The following is a 20413-nucleotide window of genomic DNA, read 5'->3' as shown; positions in this document are numbered from 1 at the left end:
TTTTTTTTTCTCTTTAAAAATGAGCTGGCATGATTGCAGTAAATAATTAAGCTATTGGTAAAGTAGCAGGAGCATGGAGAGTCGGGCAGGTGGCTGTGAAGTGCTTTCAGATTTGTGGGTTTTTTTTTTCAAGTAGAAGTAATTGGCACTTTCTTTGGGGAAACCAATTTTGTAGACACCTACACTCCGGGAGAAGTCAGTCTTGCTGGTGAAGATGATGACTTACATAGAGAAACGCTTTCCAGAGGATCTTGAACTAAATGCCCAGTTTTTGGACCTTGTCAACTATGTCTACAGGTAATTGAGCACTGGTCACGTTGCCTGTGGGTCCGTGATGTGCTCCCCACCCAGTGTGACTTTAATCTTCTACTTCCAACTAAATTGAATACTCACTGACAGTAAGGCAACACCTTTATGGCATTTCTTTAAGATTTATTTTATGTGTGCGGGTGTTTTTATCTGCATGTGTATATGTGCAGTATCCATGGAGGCCAGAAGAGGGTGCCAGATCTACTGGAACTAGAGTGACAGAGGGTTGTGAGTGGCCATGTGGGTTCTGGGACTCGAACCCAGGTCCTCTGGAAGCACTGCTCTCTCAACTGTTGACCCATCTCTCTAGCACCTTGCAGAAATGCTGCTTACGGCTTCCTGGTGGAAGCACGCCCTTGCTGTTACAGTGGGGTTGTTGGGTTGGGCCTGGTTTACATTATTGTGAGCATTGATACAGGTGGTCACTTGGCTCTTCTCTTGCGTCCTCTCATTACAGGGATGAGGCACTTTCTGGCAGTGAGCTGACTGCAAAGCTTGAGCCTGCCTTTCTCTCTGGGCTGCGTTGTGCCCAGCCGTTGATCAGGGCCAAGTTTTTCGAGGTTTTTGACAACTCTATGAAACGCCGTGTCTATGAGCGCCTGCTATATGTCACCTGTTCCCAGAATTGGGAAGCCATGGGGAGCCACTTCTGGATCAAGCAGTGCATTGAGGTAGGGCGGGTGAACTCAGCTCTGTGGCTGGGAGAGCCTGGGGGCTTTCTAAGAGGGGACAGAAGGCAGCAGGTAATCTGAATTGGTCACTTTTCTGTTGCTGTGATAAAACCATGGCCTTGGCAACTTAGGAAAGAAAGCGTGTGATTGGGCATATGGTTCCAGAGGATTTCAGTCCACATCGTGCAGCTAAGGCTTGGCAACAGGGACAGCTGATTTCCCCTTAGTGCCTGGGGCGGCACAGGCAGTGGCTGTGTAGTGATCACACAGGGACTGCTGCAGGTGGAAATGCATCAGGGAAGTGCTGAGAACACAGAGGTTTCATAGGCAGTCAAGGGCTGATGCCCCGTCACAGGAGGGCTTACGTGTCCTCATGCCCCTGCCCCTTGAGAAGTATGGGCTGTTTCTCTGAGGCTATGAAAAGTCTTGAGGGGTTGAGGGAGTGAGGAGACTCATGGGGCTAGCTCTGTGGAAAGAGATGCTTTTGAGAGAGTGGGTCTAAAGCTGGCCTAGGAGGCTCCCTGGGCTGGCCCTTGGGGCTGTGCCGCATGTAGGAAGAGAAAAGAATAGAGGGACTTGAAGCAGGATCTCTGCCTGGATAATGCCTCTGGGCAGACAGAGGATGCTAAGCCACAGTAAGTTGGCTTAAGGTCAGTTGGAAAGCCAGTTCTGGCCCGCAGTTAGCCTGGGGTGGAGATGGGGGCACTGTGACCTGAGCTGTGGGCCTGGGATTGTCTGTGTGGCAGCTGCTGTTCTGCTGTTCCAGTGTTCTCACATTCCCAGTGCCAGGCGCTGCCTTTTACCTGGTGTTTTCTCCCATGATCCTCTAGCTCCTCCTGGCCGTGTGTGAGAAGAGCACGCCCATTGGTACCAGCTGCCAGGGAGCTGTGCTCCCATCCATTACCAACGTCATCAACCTGGCCGACAGCCACGACCGAGCTGCCTTCGCCATGGTCACTCACGTCAAGCAGGAGCCTCGGGAGCGAGAGAACAGTGAGTCTAAAGAAGAGGTGAGGCTCTGGCTGCCTGGACAAAGTTGCCACTAGTTTTGCGTTGGCAAGAACTGCATCAGAACTTGTTACTGCCCGAAAGCTGAGTGTGGTGCCTGAGTTTAGACTTCCTTGCCATAAAAAATGAAAAGCATCTTAGTTGCCATGCCCTGGTGGCATCGCTTTGAGCCAGTTCTGCTTAAAACAGGAGTTTATTTTGAGATATTTCCCTCGTGAATGTGATGCTTTGATGCTGTACTTGGACTAGAAGCGATGCCCATCACTCAGGAGCCCAGTGCTGAGCTGAGCCTTCTGGGAGCCCTGTGTATCACCAGCTGCCTGGATGATAGCATGGAGCTGAAAGTGCATCTAGAAAGACGCTGGTGCCTCAGTCTCATGGGAGTGCATATGCTGGCACTCTTGAGGCTACTGGCTTTGTGAAGCACACCTCGCTGGGGGTGTGGATTTTAGAAGAAAGTCACTTAGCAACAAGGTAGAACACTTGTTCACTTTGCTCTAAAAGGGGGAGTTTGGGGCTGGCGTTGTAGCTTGGTTGGCAGAGTACCACTTGCCTAGCGTGTGTGAAGCCCCTACACAACTCAGTTAAATGAGAAGTGTGGCTACTCAGGTCATTTGATACGGTCTGAGTGACATCAGTAGCCACCCTCAGTGACTCTCAATGTGGAAGTATAGTTAACCTGTTGACTTTCAGGGATAGTTTCCTTTTTCCTTGCTGACTGTGACTTTCTAGAAGCTCAAGACAGGAAGTTCGTTCCTGTTAATGGCATAGCAAACAGTGTCCCAGACATGTCCTGTTCAGTGATTCAGCAGCGTTAATGTGACGGAGCGAGGCTGCTGGGGAGCCTGGCTGCTTCTCAGAACCAACGATACACTTTTCTGATCCCACTGAAGTTTGTACTATTTATTTTGCTTCCTATAATTCAAACACAGAAAGAAATGATGATCTAAAATGCTTAGAAACACATAAATTGCACATTTTGAGTATTTCTATCCCCTGTAGTTTTATATCTGAGACCCCAAATTCTAAAGTGTGAATGTTCAACAACTCCAAAATTTGAGCATCTTATGAGTGCTTAAGAAGCCTAGCATTTGAAGCCCTTCACATTTAGTGGCTTTCCGATTAGGTAGGAGTACTCAGCCCATACTCTGGGAAAAGCTTCTAGAAAACTAAGAAAAATATCACTCAAAAATGGAGAGGTGGAGACCTGGCTCAGTGACTAAGATATTTGCCACCCTCACAGAGGTCACACCATGTTCAGGTGTCAGCACAGCACTGGCTACTCCAGCTCCAGGGGACCTGAGGCCCCCTTCTAGCTTCTGTGAGCACCTGCACTCAGATGCACGTTCCCCACAGACACATGGACACAGAATTAAACACCTTTTGAAAGTTTCTAGGCGGTTGATAGGAGCTGCGTATGTGGAGTTCTTGCGAATCCCTTGACCAGCTGCATTTCTGTGTGTGCGTGTGTTCTGTTTAGGACGTAGAGATTGATATTGAGCTGGCTCCTGGCGATCAGACCAGCACACCCAAAACCAAAGAGCTTTCTGAGAAGGACATTGGCAACCAGCTGCACATGCTCACCAACCGACACGACAAATTCCTTGATACGCTCCGGGAAGTGAAGGTCTGTGGGCAAGTCTGGAAGTGAATGTCTTCTGCCTCCACCTTTATTTTCTTGTTTCTGCACAGGGTCTTTCCGCACCAGTACACCATCCTCTTACCAGTTTCTGTGTTCTCCCTCCTACCCCAGCTGAAGCCATATAGCTTCTGGCTATGGTTCTGGGAGCGTCTGGAGTCAGCGTTTAGTGTAATCAAGGAAGCAGATGCAGGGCTGTAGAGGGAACACAGGGGAGCTGATGTCTCTACTCCTTACTGTACTGTGGAAATGGTAAAATGACTTAGGGATGCCAATAACGAGCAGTAACTCTGGGTTAACATTGACGTGCCTCCAGTCAGGAGATGTTGTGAAGTGGGAAGACAGGCTGACTTTGTCATCTGGAGAGAGGCCTCCCCACGCCCCTGCTGTCGGCAGTCTCCTCAATTTCCTCAGATAGGCACTGTGGCTTCCGTAGACACTGGTTAATCCTGGGTGTGGGTACTGTTGCTTTTTTTAAAAGATCTATTTATTTATTTATTTATTGTGTATACAGTGCTCTGCCTGCATGTACACCTACACACCAGAAGAGGGCATCAGATCACATTATAGATGGTTGTGAGCTGCCACCATGTAGTTGCTGGGAATTGAACTCAGGACCTCTGGAAGAGCAGACAGTGCTCTTAACCACTGAGCTATCTCTCCAGCCCGGAACTATTGCTTTTTGACTCTGTGATCAGTTAAGGCTTTGTGCACCCAGTCACTTTTGAGGAGTATCACACAGAAGTAATGGCAATGCTGTTTATGTGGGCCTCGAAGGAAGAAAAATCAGTTACTTATCAGTTGATAATTTCTGTATTCTGTATTGCATTTTCTTGATAACCAGTCAGTCTTTGAACTTCTATCTGTTGCTGTCCTGGGACATCATAGCATGCTGAGGGAGCAGGCATAGGATACCCTCACGCACCGTCTTTCATGCTGCCGTTGCTGCTAGGAAGCAAGGAGGCTGTGGCTCTGCTCCCACACTTGACGCCTCTGTGGGTGGGGCTTGACGCAGCAATGGCCTTGGTGACCCTCAGAGTGGGGGTGCAGGAAACACGTCTAAGCGCGGCCTCTTCTGCCCACAGACCGGAGCACTGCTCAGTGCCTTTGTTCAGCTGTGCCACATTTCTACCACGCTGGCCGAGAAGACCTGGGTCCAGCTTTTCCCGAGGCTGTGGAAAATCCTCTCTGACAGACAGCAGCATGTGAGTCACATCTTAAAGCTTGCTTTTGATAAAGAACCCTAAATGAGCATGGTGGTAAGTTCCAGAGCGTGATAAAAATACGGGTTCTCACCCAGGGACCAGTTTTCACGGTGCTGCCAGGTGCCGAGGGAAGACCCAGTCTTCGTATTTGTGTTTGAGATAGAGTCTCAGTACATACCCCAGGTTGACCACAAGCTCAGCTCATAGCCCAGGCTGGCCTTACACTCAACATCCCCTGCCTCAGCCTCTTAAGTACTGGGATTACATGTGTGCAATAGCTTACTTGCTTCAGGCTTGTCATGTTATAAATGAAGATCGGAAACAGCTCACTCTTTGGTTCTAGGCCCTGGCGGGGGAGATCAGCCCGTTCCTGTGCAGTGGCAGTCATCAGGTGCAGCGAGACTGTCAGCCAAGCGCACTGAACTGCTTTGTGGAAGCCATGTCCCAGTGTGTCCCCCCGATCCCCATGAGACCCTGCGTGCTGAAGTACCTGGGGAAGACCCACAACCTGTGGTTCCGTTCTACCTTGATGCTGGAGCACCAGGCCTTTGAGAAGGGGCTGAGCCTGCAGATCAAGCCGAAGCAAACAGCCGAGTTCTACGAGCAGGAGAGCATAACGCCACCTCAGCAGGTGACTCTCCTCATCCCATCAGTGACCTCTCAATAAGTACCTCTCCCCAGAGGTTCTAAAGCACGCTTCAGGGAGAAGTCTGTGTCTGACCCAAGCACTCAGAAACAATGGTGTCTTTCAGGAGATACTGGATTCCCTCGCGGAGCTTTACTCCCTGTTACAAGAAGAGGACATGTGGGCAGGCCTGTGGCAGAAGCGATGCAAGTTCTCGGAGACTGCCACCGCCATTGCTTATGAGCAGCACGGCTTCTTTGAGCAGGTGATGCCTCCGGGTGACAGCTGGTGGCTTTCCCTCCTGTTACAATAAGTTTACACTGGGAAGATTGCCGTCTCACTGAGTGTTGTCGTCACCTGTTGAGGTACTCAGAACCCAGAGCGTCAGTAGGCTCAGCAAGCCTTCTGGACCCCAGCTACACTGTGTTATCTGCTCATGAAGACCCTTTGAAGTTTTGTTATGTGCCTTACATGGTTTAAACTTTATAATTTTCTGTGCACGTGTGTGTGCATGTACGAGCACATGTGACATGGCACACGTATGGAGGTCGAGGGCAGCTTTGTGTAGACTTCTCTCTCCTGCTGCCTTTACACCGGGCTCAGGCCCAGCTTGTGAAGCCTGAAGCCGTCACCCGCTGAGACAGTGGGTAGATGCGTTCGGGGCTTGGGCTCCAGTCCTCAGCCTCGTGCTTCCTGTGTGGCACAGGCACTGCTTACAGGGTGACGCTTGGGCCTAGAGCCGAACGCACTGCGTGTCCTGTGGCGCTCTCTGCCACCTTTGTGAGGGCGATTCTTTCCTTCTGGGTTTTGTCTCTAAGGGAGGAGGTGTGGGCATCAAGTATCCTTGGGCAAGAAGGCTATAGCTGCTCCCAGGTTTGTGTCTAGCTTGCCCCAAACAGATGAGAGGAGACAAGGAAAACACTATTTCCTGTAGTCTGATGGCATTGTTACCTTTTTAGGCCCAAGAATCCTATGAAAAGGCCATGGACAAAGCCAAAAAGGAACACGAGCGGAGCAATGCCTCCCCCGCCATTTTCCCCGAGTACCAGCTGTGGGAGGACCACTGGATCAGGTGAGCTGGCCCAGGACTTGCTGGGGCTTTTTTGATAGATTTTTTAAAAGATTCAAATAACACCTATGTATTTGCATGTGTCTCAGGCTTGCTGGCAAGCACCATTACCACATAGACATCTTGCCAGCCCATCAAACACCCGTTTGTTTGTTTGTTTGTTTGTTGTGGTTTTTCAAGACAGGGTTTCTCTGTGTAGCCTGGAACTCTGTAGACCAGGCTGGCCTCAAACTCAACAGAGATCTGCCTGTCTCTGCCTCCCGAGTGCTGGGATTAAAGGCATGTGTTGCCATCACCTGCTCAAACACAAGTTTGTTTTTTTTTTTTCAATCTAGCCTTCTAACATAATACAGTTTACAGAGATACATTAACTTGATACATGTGGGCTGAGGAATAATAGAAAAACACCCACTAAAGTCTTCGTTTTTCATTACTACGCTATTTTCTTTTAGACCAGAAAACTGTATGAGCAGTAAAGCACTGCAGTCCTAGCACACGGCTGTTTGTCTGGAATCTGAACCGAGGTGTTTCCAGCATCATTGACTGGTATCTCGTGGCCTTGTGGGCATGGGCATCCTCAAAGTGGCCACAAGGCTGTGTGTGGGAAAGTAGTGTAATTCAACACAGCAAGTGCTACCAGGAGCATCTCGGATTAGTCATATGTTTGATTTTAAGCTGCTGTGCTTGCTGTGTCTTCAGAGCCCTTTAGTTGCTTGCCACCCTCAGATTCCATTACTGACTCCCCTGTGGAGCCGCAGCCGCTGCTTTAGAAGGTCATGGATGGGCTGCGTGTGGTGGCACACACCTTTAATCCCAGCACATTAGAGGCAGAAGCAGGTGGACCTCTGAGTTTGAGACCCCATCAGGGGTTTAATTAATTATGAATGAACTAAAGAACCAAGGGAACGTGTCTGTGAATTCTTCTTGAGTGCTTCTCAAAAGGGTTGCTTGGTACAAAATCTGAGAAATTCATTACATGTTTTGTGTAATTAAATGTGCTGGTGAGGAAACAAACCGTTCCTGCCTCTCCTCGGGGTCTGGAGCTCTGCTCTGCGTCTGTGTGGTCATAGGGCAGGCAGGCAGGCAGGCAGGCAGCCTGAGAGTGGCCCCCCCCCCCCCCGCATTCTTTTCTTCCGCATTGACGCTGTCTTAGAACCCTTCTTTGCCTTCCTCAGTCTGTCAGTGTGTTGTCCTGGTTGAGCGTCTACTCATAACCCTGGTCTCCTAGGTGTTCCAAGGAGCTGAACCAGTGGGAAGCCCTGACTGAGTTTGGCCAGTCCAAAGGCCACATAAATCCCTACCTCGTCCTGGAGTGTGCGTGGAGGGTGTCCAACTGGACCGCCATGAAGGAGGCACTGGTGCAGGTAAGACCCCTGTCATGTCGTTACTGAGATCTTTCCTGAAAGGTTTGTTTTATTTTGTTTTGTTTTGTTGAGACAGGGTTTCTCTGTGTGTAGCCTTGGCTGTCCTAGACTCACTCTGTAGACCAGACTGGCCTCGAACTCACAGACATCCACCTGCCTCTGCTTCCCAAGTGCTGGGATTGCAGGTGTGTGCTACCACGCCTGGCTGATCTTTACTAAATTTGAGTTAAGTTTGGTATTAGGTGAGCATTCTGTTAGAGTGTGTGTGTCCACGTACAACAGTGCAGTGCCTGCAGAGGCCAGAAGGCATTAGATCTCCTATAGCTGGTTACAGGTGTACAGGTAAGCTGTCCTTTGTGGATGTTCAGACAACACTGCAGGTCTCTACAAGAGCAGCAAGTGTTCCTGACCTGCTAAGCCAGTGTTTCTCGACCTATGGGTCATGAGGGTCGTGACCTTTTGGAGGTCAAAAGACCCTTTCACAGGGGTTGCCTAAGACCCTCAGAAAACAAAAATGTTTCATTATGATTCATAACTGTAGCACAGTTATAAAGTAGCAATAAAAATAATTTTATGGCTGGGGAGGGGTTGCCACTCCACGAGGAACTGTATTAAAGTATTAGGAAGGTTGAGAGCCACAGCGCTAGCCATCTCTCCATCCTGGCATTCAGTTTCCTTTGAAAATTAGTATTAGGTATGGACACCTGAACCTCTGAGGACAAAAGTAACACCATGAAGATGCTGGGAACAATTGTAGTTAGCAGACTTCGTTAGAATAATCATCAGAAATAACACAAAAGCCTGGAGCCAGAGAGGCCAGCGTGTTCTCTGCTATCTGAAGAGCGTGGATGGGACAGGCTCCTGTGGGCAGGCATGGGTGTGTGATGCGTAGTGTGAGGGGCATGTTTACGATGACTGGGTCCTGAGGAGTCGGTGCATATGGCGCCATGACAGGAGTCCAGTCTCTGTCCTCTCTCTGGGAGTTTTTGTGGTGTGGTCCACAACCTGGAGATTGGCCGCTCACTGGAGTTTAGGAGAGAAACTCAGAAGAGCAGTGTAAACAGCTGCCTTCTCTGTTGGGAAGAGTGGGGAGAGAGCCATCACCACTCGCCTGTCCTCCCTCACCCCAGGTGGAGGTCAGCTGTCCAAAGGAGATGGCTTGGAAGGTTAACATGTACCGAGGATACCTGGCCATCTGCCACCCGGAGGAGCAGCAGCTCAGCTTCATCGAGCGCCTGGTGGAGATGGCCAGCAGCCTGGCCATCCGCGAGTGGCGGCGGCTGCCCCATGTGGTGTCCCATGTGCACACTCCGCTTCTGCAGGTAGGTGCTTTCCTCTTCCCTTCTGGAGCTCCTCAGCCTGGAGCAGCTGAGGGCCATAGAGGAGCCAGGTGGCAGGGCCAGCTCTCAGGCCCGGGCCTTGTCCTTTCCCATGGGAAGTCAGCCTCAGAGAAAGGAGCGCCAGAGTCAGAACCATGTGGCTTTTCATTTTGGAATTCCAGGGTCTGAAACATTCTCCTGAGTGGTCTTGCTGTTCCCATAGGACCTTCTTTGGCACACTCCCATTCAGGTGGCCTCATCCAGCTTTGAAAGACTGAAGTGCCTTGTGCCCTGTTGTCTTCGTGGGCATCAGTAGCAATGTTTCTGGTGATTGAATGAATAAATACTCTGGCACTGGAGTTTGTCACGGTGTACATATTAGTCTGTTTTATGTTGTTAACAGCACAGTGTTAGCTATAGTGTGGGCTTCCGTGTGAACCGTTGCAGATGGTTCATTTGAGGTTACTTTCTAGGAGTATAAAGTAGGACCACAAGAGGACCACATCTTGTGACAAGTTTTCTTTCTGGGAAGAGTTGTGTGGGACATCAGATAGAATGGGGGGGGGGGTTTGGGGGAGGTCTTTTGCTGTTTCCTACCAGGGCTACTAGTATTTTATCTGGGGCTTCCCTGCTGCTGATCCAGTCCTGAGCATCCCCTAAACCCTGTAGCTTGTTTCAGGAGATTAAATCCCAGAGAGTTTTAGGAGCAGGGATTCGGGGCGGGGCAGTGCGTCTTCTCAGAAGCATGTGGACTTCCTGTCTGAGCCTGAGGAGCCATGGCTTAACTGACCAACGTCTTGTTGTCATTTTGGTGCTTTTCTATGTGTCTATTACCTTTGCTTTTTTGGAAAGTGCCCTAAAATGACAGTTCTTTTGCACATATGCGATCGTCCAAATTTAGGTTACTGAGATATTCTCAAGCTTTTAGTTGTAAGCAGACCTTTCCTCTGTAGTGTAAGACAGGGTCAATGCTGCTGTGGCTGCTGGAGTTCCAGGGTTTTCCCAGGGTTTTCTGACTTCCTTTGATTCCTTACACACACACACACACACAGGATTGGACCCAGGGCCTTAATGCTAGGCAAGCAGCCCCCTCTTGCGACTACTGAGATAGTTTCTATGCCTAGAAATAGTTAATGGCTGCATTTATGAATTATTTGATAAAAGTAGCAGCCACGAGTGACAGTTAATTGTAAAACATAGAAATTATTATGCAGTTACATATTCAAAGCATAGAGTTTAAACTGCAGTGTGTCACATGATCCTGATGTCTGAATGTCTTGGAAACTGAGTGAAAAACAGTTTGATCTATTGATTGCCTTACTACTTCTCTCATGGTTTGTAATAGAAGTATTTTTTGGTTGTCTGTCTATGGACTGCATTTAAAGAGATAATTACTAGGGCTGGAAAGATAGCTCAGTAGTTAAGAGCATTGACTGCTATTCCAGAGGACCTAGGTTCAATTCCTAGCACCCACATGATGGCTCATAGCCAGCCATCTGTAATGGCAGTTCTAGGGGACCTAACGTAAGTGATAGTTGCCTCCATACAGCTAAGAAATGTTTTTGTTGTTGTTTTTGTTTTTCAAGGCAGGATTCCTTATGTAGCCCGACTATCCTGGAACCTGCTCTATAGACCAGACTGGCCTCAAACTCAAAGATCTGAGTGCTGGGATAAATGGCGTGTGCCCCCATACCCAGCTGTTTAGTTTTCTGAGACAGGGTAGGGTCTCTCTGTGTAGCCTTGATTGGCCTAGAAGTTAGGCTGGCTTCAAACTCATACATAGAGATCCACTTGCTTCTTCCTTCCAAATGCTCAAACACAGACACCACCACATCTAGTGTCTTATTTTACCTTCTATATGTATGTGTGTGGAAGTCTGAGGACGTCTTGGGATCGTTGGTTCTCTCCTTCCACTGACCAGTTCAGTTCCTCAGTCTTGCAGTCAGCACCTTTACCATTGAGCCCCGTCTCACAGCCCCCAGCTAAGACATCTTAGGGAAATCCCAGGCAATCCCCATAAAAATACTTCTGGGAAGCCAGCCTTTCATTGGTTTGGATTGTTTGGCTTTGTATTTGTGTGTGCGTCTTGGCCTGGCTTATGAAGGTCAGAGGACAGTTTTCTAGAATCAGTTCTGTCCTTCTGCCTTGCGGGTTCTGGGGATCAAACTCGGGTTGTCAGGCTTGCCCGCTGAGCTCTTGGCCCAGCCCTCAGCTGTGGACTCTCCCGTGCTCCCCTCAGGCTGCCCAGCAGATCATCGAGCTCCAGGAAGCTGCACAGATAAATGCAGGCCTGCAGCCGACCAACCTAGGCAGGAACAACAGCCTCCATGACATGAAGACAGTGGTGAAGACCTGGCGGAATCGGCTGCCCATCGTGTCTGACGACTTGTCCCACTGGAGCAGCGTCTTCATGTGGCGGCAGCACCATTACCAGGGTAAACCGACCTGGTCCAGCATGCATTCATCATGTAATTTTCCAGACGCCCTGCTGTGCTGGTTTCATGTCTTTGTTTTGTTTTGTTTTTTGTTTCCTCCCCACAGACTTTGAGGTAGTGGTAGTAATGGTGAGGGGCAAAGATGAAAGTGGGAAGATTTTGTGCTCAGCCCTGTGCCCACTTGATAATGTTTCCAGTTAGCCAGGAATTCCTCCTGCTAGACCTCGGCGGTGCAGGCCCCTGCCTAGAAAATGCCTGTGCCCAGGTGGCTTGTGTCCAGTCCTCGTTTCCTGCCCGAAACCCACCAGGAATCCTTCCACTGAGGACCCACCTTTGTGATTCTGTGACCTCAGGGAAGACAGACACACTGTACTCTTTCTCCCCTTTTTTTGGAGGCAGGGCCTCATACAGCCCACACTGGTCCCATTCACTGTATGGCTGAGGGCTGAGGGTAACCTGGGCTTCTGATCCTTCCTCCTCAGTCTCCCGAATACTGGGGCTACAGATGTGCTTCGCTGTGACCCATCTTGGTTGTATTAGGGAGCAAATCCAGGGCTTTGTGCATCTTAGACGGCTATCTACTAACTAAGCCTTATTCTCGGCTCAAGTCTGTGATGCAGGATTCCAGGGAGAGAGGCAGGGGGATCCTGTTTTCATGAGCCATGTTATGTGTGTTCTTCATTTTTTTCTTTAAGCCCGGTTGTAGCACACTTAGGAGAAAGCATGTGGCGTGCCTAACAGCGACTTCCTTTGCTCTTTAGCTATTGTAACTGCATATGAAAATAGCTCTCACCATGACCCAAGTTCCAATAATGCCATGCTTGGAGTTCATGCCTCAGCCTCTGCCATCATCCAGTATGGGAAAATTGCCCGGAAACAAGGTCTAGTTAATGTGGCGCTGGATATACTGAGCCGTATTCATACCATTCCCACTGTTCCCATCGTGGATTGCTTCCAGAAGATTCGACAGCAAGTGAAGTGCTACCTCCAGCTGGCAGGAGTGATGGGCAAGAACGAGTGCATGCAGGTAGGGCCCTAGCGGGGTGTTCATGTCGGGGCTCCTGGGCCACGCAGAGAGGAAGGAGGAGGAGAGTGGGAAACTGTTCATCCGAGGAAGAAAGGAGAGGAAACCATTTAGTGTTAGAACTGCATCTGTGGTCACGATTCCACCAAGTGTTTAGCTGATGTGTTTAAGGAAGAAACATACTATTATAAAGGAGGAGGTAAGGCTGGTTCTGGCCTTGCCTGTGCCCAGACGACCATGTGGAAGAGACAGTGAGTGTGGCTGGACGTGGTCTTCAGAAAGAAGGGCTTTCAGAGCAATAAGACAACAAAAGGAGATTAAGGGGATCCAAATGGGAAAGGAGGAAGTCAAATTATCCCTATTTGCAGATGATATGATAGTGTACATAAGTGACCCCCAGAATTCCACCAGAGAACTTGTATAGCTGATAAACACCTTCAGCAAATGGGCTAGATAAAAAATTAACTCAAAAAAGTCAGTAGCCTTCCTATATACAAATGACAATCATGCAGAGGAAGAAATTAGGAAAACTACACCCTTCACAATAGCCACAAGCAATATAAAATATCAAGGAATTACCTCTAACCAAGCAAATCAAGGACTTGTTTGAAAAAAACTTTAAATCTCTGAAGAGATTGAAGATGACATGAAAAGACAGAAGGATCTCCCTTGTTCATGGATCCGGAGAATTAACATAGTAAAAATGGCCATCTTACCAAAAGTAATTTACAGATTCAATGCAATCCCTATCAAAATACCTACACAATTTTTAAAAAGACATTGAAAGGTCAATTCTCAACTTCATATGGAAAAACAAAAAACCAGAATAGCTAAAACAATCCTATACAATAAAAGATCCTCCAGAGGCATCTCCATTCCTGATCTCAAGCTGTACTATAGAGCAACAGTAATTAAAACAGCATGGTACTGGCATAACAATAGGCTGGTTAATCAATGGAATCGAGTCGAAGACCCAGAAATAATCCATACACATATGGTCACTTGGTTTTTGACAAAGAAGCCAAATCTATTCAGTGGAAAAACGATAGCATCTTCAACAAATGTGCTGGTCTAACTGGATGTCTACATGTAGAAAAATGCAATTAGACCCATATTTGTCACCATGTACAAAACTCAAGTCCAAGTCGATTAAAGACCTCAATATAAAACCAGAGACACTAAATCGGTTTGAAGAAAAAGTGAAGAGCCTGGAACACATTGGCACAGGAGACAACTTCCTGAGCAGAACACCAACAGCCTAGGCCTTAAAGTCAACAATTAACAAATGGGACCTCATGAGGCTGAGAAGCTTCTGTAAGGCAGGAGACACTGTCAAGAGAACAAAGCGACAGCCTACAGACTAGGAAAAGATCTTCACCAACCCTTTATCTGACAAAGGTCTAATATCCAAAATATATAAAGAACTCAAGAACTTAAACACCGTCAAACCAAATAACCCAATTAAGAAATGGGGCTCAGAACTAAACAGAGAATTCTCAACAGAGGAATATCAAATGGCCGAGAAACACTTAAAGAAATGCTCAACCTCCTTAGTCATCAGGGAAATGCAAATCAAAACAACTCTGAGATTGCATCTTACATCTATCAGAATGATTAAGATCAAAAATTCAAGTGACACCACATGCTGGCAAGGATGTGGAGAAAGAGGAACACTATTTCATTGCTGGTGGGAATGCAAACTGTACAACCACTTTGGAAATCTGTCTGGTGCTTTCTCAGAAAACTGGGAATAGGGCTTCCTCAAGACCCAGCTATCCCACTCCTTGGAATATACCCAGGAGATGCTCCAGCACACAACAAGGACATATGCTCAACCATGTTCATAGCAGCCTTATTCATAATAGCCAGAACGTAGAAACAGCCTAAATGTCCCTCAGTTGAAGAATGGATAAAGAAACTGTGGTACATTTACACTATGGAATACTACTCAGCTACTAAAAACAAGGAAATACTGAAATTTGTGGACAAATGGATGGAACTAGAAATGATCATACTGAGTGAGTTAACCCAGAAGCAGAAAGACTCACATGGTATATATTCACTTATAATTGGGCACTAGCCCAAAAGGCATGTCCCATGAAAGTCTTCACTTACCAGGAGATTGGGATAGATGTGAGAACATCCTACTGGGACTGTAGGTGAGAGAAATATGGGAGATGGGGAAATAGAAGGATCCAGAGGATCTTAGAAACCTACAAGAAGAACATCATAACGGGTGGATCAGGGCCCAGGGGGGTCTGCTCAAACTATTGCACTAACCAAGGACAGTACATGCAGTAAACATCAAACCCCTATGCTGATGTAGCCAATGGACAGGACATTCTCCACAGTTATGTGGAGAGTGGGGACTAACTCTAACATGAACTTTGGTGCCCCATATTTGACATCCTCCCCTTGGTGGGGAACCCTGGTGCCACTCAAAGAATAGGCAGGCCACCAAGATGAGACTTGATAGCCTATGACCATAAAGTGGGGGAAGAAATCCCTCTCGGGCATGGGCCTAGGGTAGGGGAATAGGGTGGAGGTGGGAGGGAGGCAGGAACAGAAGGATACAAGTGATGGGAGAACAATTGAGTTGTAATATGAATAAGTTAATAAAAGAAAGGAAGAAGGGCTTTGTAAGCACTCGGTGAATTATGTAGAAATTTCAAGAGCCTTTGTCCCCTCTCCATTTCTGAACAGGGCCTTGAAGTTATCGAGTCCACAAACCTAAAATACTTCACAAAGGAGATGACAGCTGAGTTTTATGCTCTGAAGGGAATGTTCCTGGCTCAGATCAACAAGTACGTATGCTGCGTTGATGGGGGGCCGTGTGTGGCGGGAGTAAGCAGGGCAGGCTCTCTAACTGGCCATTAAGGACTTGAAGCCAGCACAGTTTCACAGTGACAAGTGAGACAGTCTGTGTGTGGTCCCCACTGTGGCGAGGAGCTCCCAGCAGAGCCACGTGTAGCCCTGCACAGCGTCTCAGAGGAGCGCGGCAGGAGCACAGACGTGCTGGGGACAAGGGCCCTGCCCTCAGCCTCTGCTGGGAGCATAGTTTCTTTTGTGTCTTCTGTTCTAGGTGGACTTGTTGCATTACCCAGTCAGGGCTCAAGCTCCGATCCTCAGTCATCCTGTTGGGTCCCCCAAATAGAAGATACAAGCACTGTACCCCTGCCTGACTTAGGAGAGTAGTTTTTGTTTTAGAGCCAAAGATGCATCATCCCTGACTGTGGGCCAAATCTATCCATGATCCAGTTTCAAGGATGAAGTTATATTGAACCCCACCCATGTCTCGCTACACAAGTTCTACTTGGTCACAGCCTTTCCTATGCTTCTGGAATTGGCTGCTAGTTTGTCTGGGGATTGAGCCTTTATATTCGTAAAGGACAGAGGCCTATGATTTCTTGGTTCGTCTTATATACAACAATAGCGTGGTAGGAAAATGGTATCTGGTATCCATGTCCTGCAACAGTTCGACAAGAGGCAGTTGCGCACTAAACATTAATACTGAGTTGCCGTGGGCCCCAGAGATTTGTTCCTTGGTCTTAAAACAGTGTTTTCTAGCCTGTGGGTCGCAGCTCCCAAGGAGGACACCTTTCACAGGTGTTACATAACAGACACCCTGCGTATCAGGTGTTTGCACAACAATTCATAACAGAAGCAAAATTATAGTTATGAAATAGCAATGAGATAATTTTATGGCTGGGGGTCACCACAACATGAGGAACTGAATTAAAGGGTCACAGCATTAGGAAGGTTGAAAAGCACTGGTCTAAAAAGATCTAAGCAGTCAAGTCCTTGTTCCACACAGTGTGTGTGGAGCAGCACTAGTCACTACAGGCAGGATGTGTAAATAGCATCAGTGTTAAGTGACAGCCAGCTCTGCACCCACAGTGGGAATTGCAGCTACAAGACAAAATGGTGTCTGCCATGTGCTTCATTGTGGATTTGCACTAGGTGAAGTCTGACTTAAAAGGTCGTAGGCTGAATAGCTTGATTTATAAGAAGTGTGTTAAATTCTTCAGAACCCAGAGATGGAGAGCAGATTGGTGGCATTGCCGGGAATCAGAGTGGCGCTTTAGGGAAGGCCACACCAACAGTTCCACCAAATGTTAACTATTCCGCAGTGTTCAGTTTGTTTGGTTAGCTGGCTATGAATTTTTGAAATAGTACCTGACAGCCCAGCTGAGGCTGACCTGTAGCTCGCTATGTGTCCTAGGCTAAGATCCTCCCGCCTGCCTTCGCCTCCCAAGTGCTAGTGTAAAACTCAGGTCATCTGAGTCTATTCCTGGAAGCCCATTTGAGAGACAGAGTCCAAAGTCAATGCAAAAGCAAAGGAATTTATTAGCCGACAGGTCGGGGTCCACCAAGCTCCGTAGAGAGCTTGTAATGGTAGAGAGTTTAAATACCCTCTCACAGAAGCAGAACGTAACAACCGTGGTTAGTTATCAGGTGAAAGGCTAACAATAGGTGACCTTTTAGGTGAATGGGGTCTGAGGTAGTACATTCTAAGTGGGGGAGGTAGATAGCTTTCAGGTACATGGGGGTCTGAGGTAGTAAATTCTGGGGGCAGGGTTGAGGTGGAGGCTAGTGGAGAATCTTTAACTCGTTCTCCTCAATTTGTTCTTGTTGTCAGCCCGCAATTCTCAACCTGTTTGCTCAGCTGGCAAACGCTAGGTCTGAGCCTCCTGGAATCTTATGTTTCTTTAGCTAACAATATCACCGCTGAGCCCAGGCCATCTAGCTAATAATGTCCCTGCTGAACTCAGGCCATCTAGAATCTCACACTGGGTGACAGGTGCCGCCATCAGTTGAAATCCTGCCTCTGAAGCTATGTGGTGTCTTATGCCATGTGTGTTGGTTCCACACAGATCTGAGGAAGCCAATAAGGCGTTCTCAGCGGCCGTGCAGATGCATGACGTGCTGGTGAAGGCCTGGGCCATGTGGGGGGACTACCTGGAGAGCATCTTCGTGAAGGAGCGGCAGCTGCATCTGGGCGTGTCTGCCATCACCTGCTACCTGCACGCCTGCCGGCATCAGAACGAGAGCAAGTCAAGGAAGTACCTAGCCAAGGTGAGATTGGGAGGCTCCTCTTTGCCATGGAGCAGCTGGTAGCTTTTGAGCGTGGGTGCAGATCCAGATTCAGATCTGAGGTCAGCTTTCCTGCCTCACTCACTTCCTGTCACCCCGCAGAGTAACTTAGAGGTCTGAACATCCTGGCCTTTATGTCTGGTGCTCTCTGGGGTCACGCCCTGGACAAAGCCTTCTAGGCCACCCGCTTCCGCGCTCTCCATGCAGCACCTCAGCATGGCTGGATCAGTGTTTGCAGCAGGCCTAGGAATAAACTCCCTGGCGTCTTGTGAATCCCTAGTTGAGCATGAGCTGTGGAGTATGCATCAGCACACATGGTGGTTAAGCCAGCTGCCGACCCTACCCTGTCGTGGCATCACCACCCTCATGCACTTGACAGTCACAAGCTTCTGGAGGCCCATCTGTCAACACTGAAGGATGCCGGGCACCAGCCCGTAGTCTGCCTGGTGCTGGTTGCTGATAATCAGATTCTCTAAGAAATTCGTTTTGCTTGGGTGAGAGCACATCTGTGAACAAGCAGGTTATGTGCCTGTTGTCTCAGTGCAATTACTGCCGGACGTCAGCTTGACTCAAGTAGCAGTTGTCGGTCAGGTTAACTCAAAAGAAAAGCTAGATGCAAATCATAGAATCTGCTCAACTGCGACACTGGCACTTTAAGCTCTGTTTTGATTCTCCCTCGTGCTTGCTAACACCGCTCCATGTAAGGTTGGGAAAAGCCTCTTGCGGCTCGCAGAATTCTCATGTAGCTAAAACTTGTCCTCTGCCTTAGGTGCTGTGGCTCCTGAGTTTCGATGATGACAAAAACACTCTGGCGGATGCTGTGGACAAGTACTGCATCGGTGTGCCCCCCATCCAGTGGCTGGCGTGGATCCCACAGCTACTCACCTGCCTGGTGGGCTCTGAGGGCAAGCTGCTGCTGAACCTCATCAGCCAGGTGGAGCTGCCATCCGCTTGTGTGTCTGTAGGGGGCCTGAGCCATGATGACTTTAGTAGTAGTGTAGTCAGTTAGATTGGGATACGCGGAGCCTCTGTTACCTGAAAATCACAGCTCCTCCTGAACGAGCAGCCACCGGCTGTGCCCGGCAGACCAGGCAGCACCTCTCCAGTTCGTTCCCTCTGCGTGGAGATTGTCCTGTAATTCCTCGAGAAGGCTTTCCTTTTGCTTGCGAGCACGTGGGCGATACTCCTGAACCCTGGCATGTGGCCTAGAGCTTAGCTGCCAGGTTACTGCCTCGGTCCCTCCCGTATTGTTATCTATGCAGCAGCTGCACACACAGGAGCCAGGTGCCCTGTGGCCTTGGCAGTTTCTCTGTGGCACATCTGGAAAGGTCTGAGCGACAGGGTGTCTTCTTCTTGGTCACAAGCTGATATGGTAGAGTTGGCGCCCACCACCTTGAATCCGTGTTTCTTTGACTCCTGCAGTTACGCAGCCGGAAGCTGCCCCTGCTGGGCTTGTGCTTTAACTGGAGCCCTTTATGACAGGAATGGTTGTGCCCAATATGACTAACAGGTGCACAGGTGTCTTTCATTGGCTAAGGACTGGGGTTAGTGTTCCTTGCTATCCTAAGATTTACTGACGGGAATGGAGCGTGGTATCTGCCATGAATGGTGACCAGGTGGCATTCGTGAGACGCACATGGTCTGGTGGGGTTTTAAACAACTGAACAAGCTATTTCATGTGTTGGTCAACAGCTTTATGTATTACACCTGTTGCTTGCTGTTGCTCTCTTTGGCCCAAATGCACAACAAAACCCCTTTCACTGTGTGTATTGGGGAGTAATGCCTCTGACTCCTCGCTGTCCCCAGCAGGTTGGACGGGTGTATCCGCAAGCGGTCTACTTTCCCATCCGGACTCTGTACCTGACCCTGAAGATTGAGCAGAGGGAGCGCTACAAGAGTGGTGCGTCTTGCCTGGGGTGGCGCCTCAGAGGGCTCAATCATGGGGTACCCTACATCACTACCGCTACAGGCACATCTGTGCCCCACGGCTCCCCTTCTACATGTGGTCAGTCTTTTCAGTCAGGACCAGAGGACCAAGCCTAACAGCTGAGAGAGTCTGAGGTTCTTCCCTGTCACAGTGGGACAGGCGTTCATGGGGCTGACGTACTAGAGGTGGAATAGAGTCCATGAGGTCCCAGCCATAGGAGATTAGAGCGCTCTTTCTCCTCCTCAACAACAAAGCTGTCCGTGTGTAGATGTGCTGCACGCCTGACAAAGACTGTCTTGAGCTATCGGCAGTCTGGTCTCTTGTTCCTAAGAACAGACAGCGAGCATGACTTTAAGCCTGCCTTGGCTAGCCTTAGTGAGGAGAGAGCTGACTTAACAGTGGGGGGACTTGGTTAGCATGGTGCTTCATAAGCCAGCTGGCCTCCTCACGTGGCACAGGGCTTCCCAAAGGGAGTAAGACTGAGTGGGGCATATGGGGCACAGTGCCTTCATTGCTCTGGCTTGGTCATTTGAAAATTGAGGTTATTTTTCTTAGTTCTTGACTAAATACAGTGAGCTTGAGCCAGAGCTGCAGCATATTTCTCAGAGAGTGACTATTTTTCAAGAATGTCATTTTGCAAGTGGGGGTTGGCCTTCCTGGATCAAGTGTGTAGGCCAATTTTTCTTTAGCTGCTTTTAGGTTCTTTGACCTTTAGTGGCAGGTG

At 48.7% G+C, this 20413-nt stretch overlaps 1 protein-coding gene across 14 annotated transcripts in view; it reads left to right on the top strand.

The window, feature by feature from the left end:
• Positions 1-20413, top strand: part of TRRAP (transformation/transcription domain associated protein) — a 103430-nt gene that overhangs the window by 69310 nt on the left and 13707 nt on the right. For 7 of the 14 annotated variants that reach the window (XM_084762499.1, XM_084762503.1, XM_084762500.1 and 4 more), the window contains exons 48-63: positions 176-297; positions 767-980; positions 1811-1990; positions 3469-3615; positions 4713-4832; positions 5176-5463; positions 5585-5722; positions 6417-6529; positions 7755-7890; positions 9021-9212; positions 11449-11677; positions 12406-12671; positions 15372-15472; positions 17543-17744; positions 18532-18696; positions 19569-19662. In XM_084762499.1, the coding sequence (XP_084618625.1) occupies positions 176-297; positions 767-980; positions 1811-1990; positions 3469-3615; positions 4713-4832; positions 5176-5463; positions 5585-5722; positions 6417-6529; positions 7755-7890; positions 9021-9212; positions 11449-11677; positions 12406-12671; positions 15372-15472; positions 17543-17744; positions 18532-18696; positions 19569-19662 (2707 nt within the window). The remainder of the gene's footprint in view (positions 1-175; positions 298-766; positions 981-1810; positions 1991-3468; positions 3616-4712; positions 4833-5175; positions 5464-5584; positions 5723-6416; positions 6530-7754; positions 7891-9020; positions 9213-11448; positions 11678-12405; positions 12672-15371; positions 15473-17542; positions 17745-18531; positions 18697-19568; positions 19663-20413) is intronic. The other 7 variants (XM_084762495.1, XM_084762492.1, XM_084762493.1 and 4 more) reach the window with 3 other exon arrangements.

Source organism: Acomys minous, assembly GCF_964271855.1.
Source record: "Acomys minous genome assembly, chromosome: 16".
Classification (NCBI taxonomy): domain Eukaryota; kingdom Metazoa; phylum Chordata; class Mammalia; order Rodentia; family Muridae; genus Acomys; species Acomys minous.
The sequence above is the reverse complement of the archived record's forward strand: the minus strand, read 5'-3'. Positions and strand labels throughout refer to the sequence as shown.